The 10,482-nt window shown below is 38.0% G+C and overlaps 1 protein-coding gene across 1 annotated transcript; it reads right to left on the reverse strand.

Moving 5' to 3' along the window:
- Positions 1–7,343: 7,343 nt before the first annotated feature.
- Positions 7,344–9,740, reverse strand: LOC131160989 (uncharacterized). The gene is made up of 2 exons (XM_058116855.1): positions 9,555–9,740; positions 7,344–7,611 (listed from the first exon to the last, which is right to left on the reverse strand). Exons 1-2 carry the CDS (start codon positions 9,710–9,712, stop codon positions 7,344–7,346), a joined length of 426 nt encoding a protein of 141 aa, XP_057972838.1. The 5' UTR covers positions 9,713–9,740.
- Positions 9,741–10,482: the final 742 nt, after the last annotated feature.

A 10,482-nucleotide genomic window follows, 5' to 3' on the forward strand; every position in this document is an offset into this window, starting at 1 on the left:
TTGCTTTTGTTCCCTACACACACAGCACACACATGTATGTTTTTTTTATTGTACATCCTTGTTTATTATATTCTGAAATACTGAAATGGTTGTTTATTTTTGCAGGCATATATATGTGTGTGTGTATGTTGAAGATTAAACTTGAAGACCGGCAGCCCACCGTTGTGGACATTGGAGATTTGCAGGCAACCTACTCCACCTACCAGCCCACCTCTATTGAAGATTTGCACCCACCATTGTTGATTATTTGATTTCTATAATTACTATAAATAGCTGAGTTGTGTGTGAGTAAATGTGAGCAATGTGGTGTGTGAGAGAGATTAGCCAGTGAGCCGTGAGAGAGATTTTAATTCCTCTGTATTATTTTCAGATTGAAATATACTTGTTTGGTATTTATCCTCACTGAGTTTCAGTCACAGCCAGTGACTGAGTGCTCCTCTCCACCCATCAGTGGTATCAGAGCATCCAGGTACGCCGGAATTCACCAAACAGAGGTGAACAGAGAAGAAATTCAAGTTTCTTCTCAGTTTTGAAGTTGCTCCAAATATCAAATTTAGCCTACCATTGTGCAATTCAGCTCGAGACGATTCCAACGGTGAAAACCACTTCTCAAACGGACACCGGGAGAGATCCCACGCGCCCCCATGATCCTCCCACGTAAGCACCGTTCTGCCCACCCGCCGGCAAGACTCCGACGACGGCGACACGCGCCTGCACGCGTCTTCCTCGCCCGATTGGCGAGATCCTACCCGCAAAGCGACCCGCGACCCGGATCCACGACTTGCGACCCGGTCAGCGACCCGCGTGCCAAACCAGCAACCCTGATCCGTGAACGAGATCCGACCCGCTCCCAAGCGCCGACACGCGGCGAGTCCAGAAAGCGCCACGTGGCCTAACGGAACAGTTAACGCCGTTAAGCGGCCGTTAAGTTGAACCGGTTAGTTTAAAAATTCACCAGAATTTCCTATAGCCGGTTCGGTGATTTTTAGACCGGTTCTTTGCAAACCAAAACCGGTTCCTAAGGTTTTTCAATCTTCTGAATTTATTGGTGACATTAGATTTACCAAAATCAGCCCCCATTTCTCTGTTGTTTATATATTAAATTCGATGGCTAACGGTACTATCCAATCGGTCATTCCAAAATTGACCCGAGAGAATTATGACAATTGGTCGATTCAAATGAGAGTCCTTTTAGGTTCTCAGGATGTCATGGACATCGTTGAAGATGGGTACAGAGAAAGCCCATCAAAAGAAGTCGAAGCAGCTATGCCCGAAGCTCAAAGAACAACCTTGCGAGCCGATCGAAAGAAAGATTGCAAGGCAAAATCTATAATCTACCAAGGCCTTGATGAGACCACGTTCGAGATCATCGCCTCCGCAAAGACATCTAAAGAAGTTTGGGACTCTCTCCATCGAACACACAAAGGTGCAGATAAAGTAAAAAAGATTCGTCTTCAGACATTGCGAGGTGAGTTCGAATCTCTCAAAATGAAGTCTACTGAATCCATTTCAGACTACTATACACGAGTAATGGTAGTATCAAATCAATTAAGAAGAAATGGAGAAATTCTCAATGACGAGAGAATTTGTGAAAAAATTTTGCGATCTTTAGATCCAAAATATGATTATATAGTTGTGACCCTAGAGGAGACAAAAGACTTGGAAACAATGTCTGTAGAAGAACTTGTGGGCTCACTCCAAGCCCATGAGCAAAAAGTCAATAGAAGAAGTGATGATAAAGCACTGGAGCAAGCTCTCCAAACGAAGTTGTCCCTCACTACAGATAGATACGACAAAGGGGGGACGTCACAACAAGGAAGAGGACGAGACCGAGGATCTCGTGGAAGAAATTCTGGAAATTTTAACTCCAGAGAAGGTGGCAGAGGCAGAAGAGGTCCCATTAGAGGAGGACGAAATCAACAGAGCTATGTCCCACAAGGCAGAGGACAAGGAAGAAGAGGAGGATACAATAATCGATCGAATGTAGACAAAAGAAACATTCAATGCTACAATTGTCACAAGTATGGACACTATAGCAATGAATGTTGGGGGCGACAACAAGAAAAGGTTAGCGAGGAGGCCAACCTTGCTGAAACTGATCATGCAGATGGAGAGTCATTGATGCTGATGGCACACAATTCAACTCCCCAGGACCAAAGCGTTTGGTACCTTGATTCTGGAGCCAGCAATCATATGACTGGCAGAAAGAACCTATTCTTTGAACTTGATGAGAAAGTTCAGGGGGAGATATCTTTCGGCGATAATTCTAAAATCCCAGTCCAAGGGAGAGGGGATGTTTTGATCAAACAGAAGTCTGGAGATCATGCTTACATCTCCAACGTCTACTATGTACCAGCCATGAAGACTAATATACTTAGTCTCGGACAGCTCGTGGAGAGAGGCTATCGAATTAGCCTCAGTGATAAGCAGATGGTGATAATAGATGCTCGAGGAAAGCTTGTTACTCGAGTTCAAATGGCAAAGAATCGAATGTTTCCGCTCGCCATCCAACATGATACGCCAAGGTGTTTGAGCGCTATCATTAAAGACAAAGACTGGCTATGGCATCTAAGGTATGGGCATCTAAACTTTGAAAGTTTGAAACAATTGGGAAGCAAGAAGATGGTGAAGGGCTTACCCAATATCCATCATCCAAATGTGATATGTGAAAGCTGTATTTTAAGCAAGCAACACAGAAACAGCTTTGGAAAGCAAGCCGACTGGAGATCAACCATGCCGCTCCAGCTAATACACACAGATGTGTGTGGTCCATTAAGACCATTTTCAAATGGACAGAATCGATACTTCCTCACCTTCATCGACGACTATAGCAGGAAGACCTGGGTTTACTTCTTGAAAAGGAAGTCAGAGGTGTTTGACAAGTTCAAAGAGTTCAAAACTCTTGTGGAGAAACAGAGTGGCTTTCGCATCAAGTCACTCCGGTCAGATCAAGGAGGAGAGTACAAAGACGAAGCTTTCCTGGAATTCCTTAGACAACAAGGGATTCAGAAACAGTTCACACCATCATACACTCCCCAGTTGAATGGTGTAGCTGAAAGGAAGAACCGCACAATCCTTAACATGGCCAGAAGCATGTTAAAGGATAAATATGTGCCAAAGAGTTTTTGGGCAGAAGCAGTGTTATGTGCAGTCTATCTGCTCAATAGGTGTCCAACGAAGAGTCTTGATACAAAGACACCATATGAAGCCTGGAGTACTCACAAGCCCAGTGTGAGTCATCTGAGGGTGTTTGGCTCCATAGCCTACGCCAAGATCCCAGAAGCAAGAAGGACAAAGATGGATGATAAAGGAGAGAAGTGTATCCTTGTAGGATATGGCGATAGCACCATGGGATATCGACTCTACAATCCCATCAACAAGAAAGTCTTTTACAGTCGGGATGTCATCTTTGAAGAAAATGAATCCTGGAAATGGGATCAAGCTGAATGTTCCAAAGATGCGGAATTGACACTTGAAGGAGAAGAACCTACACAGACAAGAGAAGTGGTTATCGAGCCACAAATTCCTGAGCTGCAGACACCTCCACATGGTTCACCACAGACAAATGAAGCTCCATCACCAATAGAGCACGAAATCTCAGACATGAGACCTAGAGGAGCTCGAAATCTAGCCGATCTGTATGAAAATACAGAACCAATGGAAGAATATATTGCTCTAAACTGCCTGTTGCTAACTAGCGACCCAAATAGCTTTGAGAAAGCTAACGAAGAAAACAAATGGAGAAAAATGATGGATAAGAAGATTCAATCCATCAAGAAGAACAAGACTTGGGAGTTGACAAATCTTCCGAAGAGCCACGAAACTATTGGTGTAAAATGGGTCTACAAGACCAAGAAGAACACTCAAAGAGAAGTCCAGAGATATAAAGCAAGACTTGTCGCCAAAGGCTACAAGCAAAAAGAAGGGATTGATTATGGAGAAATCTTTGCCCCGGTTGCCAGACTCGAAACCATCAGATTACTTATTTCACTTTCAGCACAAAATGGTTGGAAAATTTACCAGCTGGACGTGAAATCAGCATTTCTGAACGGTTTTCTAGAAGAAGAGATTTATATCGATCAACCACCTGGATATGTAAAGAAGGGCAAAGAAGATAGAGTGTACAAGTTGAAGAAAGCACTCTATGGCTTGAAGCAAGCACCTCGTGCGTGGAACATGAGGATTGACGACTACTTCCAGAAGAATGGATTTGAGAAGTGTCCCTACGAGCATGCGCTATATATAAAGATGGAGACAGATGGAAGCATGCTCATAGCCTGCCTATATGTTGATGATCTGATCTTCACCGGCAACAATCCAGAGATGTTTGCTACTTTCAAAAGGAGCATGGTCAAAGAATTCGAAATGACGGATATTGGCCAGATGGCTCACTTCCTTGGCATAGAAGTCATGCAAAACGAGAAAGGAATTTTCATCTCTCAGAGCCACTATGCAAAAGAAGTATTGAAGAAGTTTGGGATGGACAAATGCAACCCAGTGACAACTCCAGTTGAAACAGGATTGGAGTTGAGAAAGAATGAGCAAGGAGATGTTGACCCCACATATTTTAAGAGTCTGGTTGGAAGCTTGAGGTATTTAACATGCACCAGACCAGATATACTCTACGGAGTTGGACTTGTCAGCAGGTACATGGAGACTCCTGACCAGTCCCACGTGAATGCAGCGAAAAGAATACTCCGATATGTCAAAGGTACCATCACCGATGGTATGTTTTATTCATCAAGAGGTAATTGCAGACTTATTGGCTATTCAGATAGCGATTGGGGAAGAGATCTTGATGAAAGAAAAAGCACAACTGGATTCACATTTTTCATGGGAGATACAGCGTTTACATGGTCTTCAAAGAAGCAACCCATCGTAACGTTGTCATCATGTGAAGCTGAGTATGTTGCTGCCAGCTCGGCTGTTTGTCATGGTATATGGATTAGGAATGTACTGAAGTATCTGGGATTTCTTGAAGGTAACCCCACAGAAGTTTACATCGACAACTGATCAGCGATTGCACTTGCGAAAAATCCAGTTTACCATGAAAGAAGTAAACATATTGATACTCGGTATCATTTTATCAGGGAGCATGTCAAAAATAAAGAAGTGGAATTGATATCTTGCAGAACGTATGATCAGATTGCTGACATTTTCACAAAGCCACTCAGGCATGATATTTTTACAAGACTGAAGACAATGCTCGAAATGACAAAATTAGGAGAGTCAAGTTTAAGGGGGGATGTTGAAGATTAAACTTGAAGACCGGCAGCCCACCGTTGTGGACATTGGAGATTTGCAGGCAACCTACTCCACCTACCAGCCCACCTCTATTGAAGATTTGCACCCACCATTGTTGATTATTTGATTTCTATAATTACTATAAATAGCTGAGTTGTGTGTGAGTAAATGTGAGCAATGTGGTGTGTGAGAGAGATTAGCCAGTGAGCCGTGAGAGAGATTTTAATTCCTCTGTATTATTTTCAGATTGAAATATACTTGTTTGGTATTTATCCTCACTGAGTTTCAGTCACAGCCAGTGACTGAGTGCTCCTCTCCACCCATCAGTGTATATATATATAGACATATATTTTCTGATTTTGTTTAGATGTTAATATCTAAGGGTAGGTTTTTTTTTTTTTTTTTATGTTTTATGCGTGGATGGTGTGTGATTTTGTGTATGATTATTCTTAGTGCTATTATATGTGTTTCTCAATATTATGCTCATGTTATATTCATTATAGAATTTTTAGTTTTGTTATATATTTATTTTGTAATATTTTCAAAATGTGTATAAGTGGGTTCTAATATTTAAAGCTTGAGTTTTTATTGTATGTGTGAGTGAACTTTGATATTGTATATTATTGCATATTTAAAATTATTGCATTACAGTTATATATTGTTATCATTGTATAGCATATTTTGATTTATTGTACTATCATTGTTGTTTGTCTGAGGTTATTATGCACATTAATGTTAGGGTTGATTTGTTGCCATAATTTCATTAATTGTTTTCCATATTTATTATTGTATATTTACATGTTAATTTTCAGGTTGATTTGTCTCCATAATTTCAATTATTTCCATATTTATTATTTTGCATTTTGCATATTAGTTTTAGGGTTGATTTATGTCCATAATTACATTAGTTGCTTCTATATTTATCATTGCATTTTGTACATTAATTTTAGGGTTGATTCGTTTCCATATATATTATTGTATGTTTACATATTAATTTTAGAGCTTTATGTGTCTCCATGTTATGTATATTTAGAGTTGGTTTTATTGGTATTATTATTACGATATTATTGTGATGTGTTATTATTATTAGTATCTTCTATACAATTAATATGAAATTATTATTTATGTAGTGTTATTATGATATTGTTACTATGTGGTACTATTATAATATTACATTATATTATTAATATGACATTATTTTATAGGGTTATTATTATAGTAACATGTTTTATATACGTGTTGTCATTAATGTGATATATTATTATTAAAACTATTATTATTACTTTTTATTATTACTATTATTACATATTCTTAGTATTTTTGCTTATTTGGTGTATTTATATTTTGTCTTATGTATTGCGGTATTTATTTTCGTGTGTATTATCCATATGATTTTAATGCTAGGGTATTAGCCTTCGGGCTTCACGTACCTTTAAGCTCTGAGGGAATATATATGTATATATTATATTTATTTAGTTATTTATTTATTTTCCATGTGTATTTATAAATTCATAAAAGGAGTAATTTAAAGACTTACTAGATTAACTTAGGGATAATTCCAAATTAGTTAGGTACCGTTCGTAAGAACGGGCGTGTAGGGAGTACTCGTACCTCCTCCTCGTGTAACCGAACTCCCGACCCCAACTCTGGTAACGTAGACTGTTCTACCCCTAATGGGGTAATAATCATGTGTTCTAACCACACTAAAAAGTTAGTGGCGACTCCGACATTCCTTATTTTTCCTTGAAAATTAAAATTGATTTTTATTTCGCTGCCCGGGGCACACGCGCACCCGGGACGTCGCGACATCAACCATAGCATCTTTTATAAATATGGAGGTCCAAGCTACAAGAATAATTACCCTGATAATTACAAGAATATGGAGGTGCATGACATAGAATAGAAACTCAATGGTCAGAAACAGACCCTTATAACATGGACTCCTATCAAAAAGGACCTCATGATTATACCAAGCAAGCAGACCACCCGAGAGCAGTGCACAAGAGACACTCGACGTATAACAATGATGTAGTTCTTGCGCATACTAAAAACAAGAAGTAAGCAAATAGGAAATTCAACCATGTTCTTGCATTTAAAAATCATCCTACTACCTGTCCTCTTGTTTGAAGGGGACTGATGGTTGTCAATGGGCAGCATATCCTTGTCTTCTCACATCTAATGCCTATATTATATCGCATCATCTGGCCCAGTAAATCACGACTCATATCCAACATGCCATCATTGCAAAGCCCCCTAATCACAATCTCAAAGCTCATGGGATCTGGTTTTGGATCTCTTTCTCCCATCTTCATCAAAACCTGGGAACCATCCATGGTCTTACCTTTCTTAACAGACTCATCAAGCCACCTATTGGCATAAGTTGGAATCACTCTCACACAAAATTCACTTAGATGTTAGCAACAAGACATCACAATCAATTTGCAGTATTAAATTTTTTTTGTTAAGAAAAGCTATTCTATTGCCTGATAGTATTATGACACAACCAGCCTACCAGAGAAGAATAAAAAATGCTTCAAGTTAATAGCCCCCCAAGGGTAAGATGGAAGCCATTTATGCCGGGAAGGGGAAGGGGGGAATGACAAATAAATATTATTATCAAGATTACAACAAAATAAAACTCTAACAAAATAAAAAATCGCTGAATGCAAATGATAGAAGAGATATTTTAAATTTTTAAAAATATCTCTTTAACCAATTAATATGTCTTCTTATTTCTTGCGGTTTTCAACTCCCCTATTTTTTGGTCCATATATCGTCTTTATTTTGTTCTAATTGATGATGATGAAAACTCTGAAAATTAGTCTCTAATATCTCAACATTGTCTCATCCCACTCAAAAATAAATAAAAAATAGTTGTCCCCAAAAGATGAACGTGGCTCTTCGTTTAGGTCTAAACTCACTCTAAACAATGAATTCCACCGTCCCACATGATAAAACCCATATATAATCAGTCAGATTCACTAATTAGAACAATTTCATTGACGGACGAGCAAGCCTATTTGGTGGAGAATGTGAAATTCTTCTTCCACGTACATAGATAGTTAAGGATTGACAACATTTCTCCAAATGAAACTAAAATATCATGGTTTCATGAGAGTCGGCCAATTGTCTTAATCGTGAGATATCATTGAGAAATAAGAATTCGTATTATCAAAAGATTTCCCATGAAAGAGTTCATAATTAATGTTTCTATTATCTTTGACCTTAAATGAACATTACTCCCACACAATACTTTTAACAAAACTTTTTAAATTTGTTTTGTGCACAAAAAATAAAAAATCAAATCAAATATATATTTATAAATTTACATGTTTGATAAAATTTGGATGGTGGGAATTGCATTGGCGTGGGGTGGAGTTGTCAGGTAATATATTCTTTTGGGCTGGCGGCCTTTTTGTAGGGTCACAAAATCCATTTTGAGGAATAACAAAATTAAGGCCTTGTATTATATGTTGTTCTTAGTCTTATCCACATTCTGCCTTCTGCATTCATTCATTCTGCATTCTTTCCTCTCTTTTACTATCTTTTTTTTCCCAGCGAACAAACACCCAGCAGATGCCTTAGGGTCACAAGTGACTCATTTGGGCATTCACCTCCTTTATCCATGTTTAGAGAGGTTTTGGATTTAGAGTTTTTGAATTTGAACGAGATGTAGTATAAAATTATACTGAAATTTGTGTAAATCTATTCAAATCCAAATCCAAATCTAAATCTAAGGTCCATGTCCCCAAACACTACCTTAGGGCTGTAAAAAATAATTTCTACTCTTTTTTTCACTGACGTTAAATTCCATGAGAAACATGTTCCAAGTCCCAGGAAGAAATGCAAATGTCTTGATGTCATATAGCTGCTAGGAGGCAAATATAAAAACCCAGTTTCTACTGATGTTTCCAACAAATAATCTCATATTAATTATATCAAAAGCTTCATACATCAGTTTAATCAAAGCCAATAATTACTTTGATGAGAGAACACAATTCATCTGTTGAAAATACAATATTCCCATCTACAATCTCCTAAAATATTAAGAATTAAAGATGCGTCGTTAAGCCAAAAAAAAATAGTAACACATACATACACGCACACACGCACGCACGCACGCACATACAGATGAACTCACTCCATCAACACTCAGCGAGAGAAATCTCTAGCAGCAAATCATTAAAAAAGAAAAATCAAAAACATCGTAAATGCAAATGATGAAACCTTAATCCACATGATGAACCACCAACAACAGAAAACCTATGTGCCAATGTGGTTGTAGGTTATAGAAAAACATGCAAATTGACCTGTAGATTTGAAGAACCCTCTGTAGATTGGCCAGCCCCCTTCTTGCGGTGTTGATGTCCTCCGCCATTAATGAAGGCTGTGGGCGGCGCTGCATGCGGAAAAGCGAGGAGGGAGGGGCAGAGGGAGGAGTAGAATAAATTTTGGGGAAAGAAAACATGGTAGGAGGGTGAAGGAGGCGGGAGTAGAAGAAAGAAGAAATTAAGGCAGAGATTTCAGATTTTGAGCATCAGTGACGATTTGAAAACCGTCACTAATACCCTAACCTAATTTTTTTATATTTTTTAAATAAAAACACTAGTAGTGACGGTTTTGAAACCGTCACTAATATCCTTAAAATTTTTTTTTTTAAATTTTTGAAATAAAAATACTAGTAGTGACGGTTTTAAGACCGTCACTAATACCCTATTATTAGTGACGGTTCTCCCAAACCATCACTAATACCCTTAACTAATTTTTTTATTTTTTTATTTTTAAAATAAAAACACTAGTAGTGACGGTTTCAAAACCGTCACTAATACCCTTAACTATTTTTAAAAATAAAAAATAAAAACAATAGTATTGACGGTTTCACAACCGTCATTAATACCCTATTAGTAGTGACAGTTGTTCCAAACCGTCGCTAATACCCTAACCTAATTTTTTTATATTTTTTAAATAAAAACACTAGTAGTGACGGTTTTGAAACCCTCACTAATATCCTCCAAAACCGTCACTAATACCGTTAACTAATTTTTTTTTTTTAATTTCTGAAATAAAAACACTAGTAGTGACGGTTTTAAAACCGTCACAAATATCCTATTATTAGTGACGGTTCTCCCAAACCGTCACTAATACCCTTAACTAGTTTTTTATTTTTTATTTTTGAAATAAAAACACTAGTAGTGACGGTTTCAAAACCGTCACTAATACCCTATTATTAGTGATGAT

This window comes from Malania oleifera, chromosome 7, assembly GCF_029873635.1.
Source record: "Malania oleifera isolate guangnan ecotype guangnan chromosome 7, ASM2987363v1, whole genome shotgun sequence".
NCBI lineage: Eukaryota > Viridiplantae > Streptophyta > Magnoliopsida > Santalales > Ximeniaceae > Malania > Malania oleifera.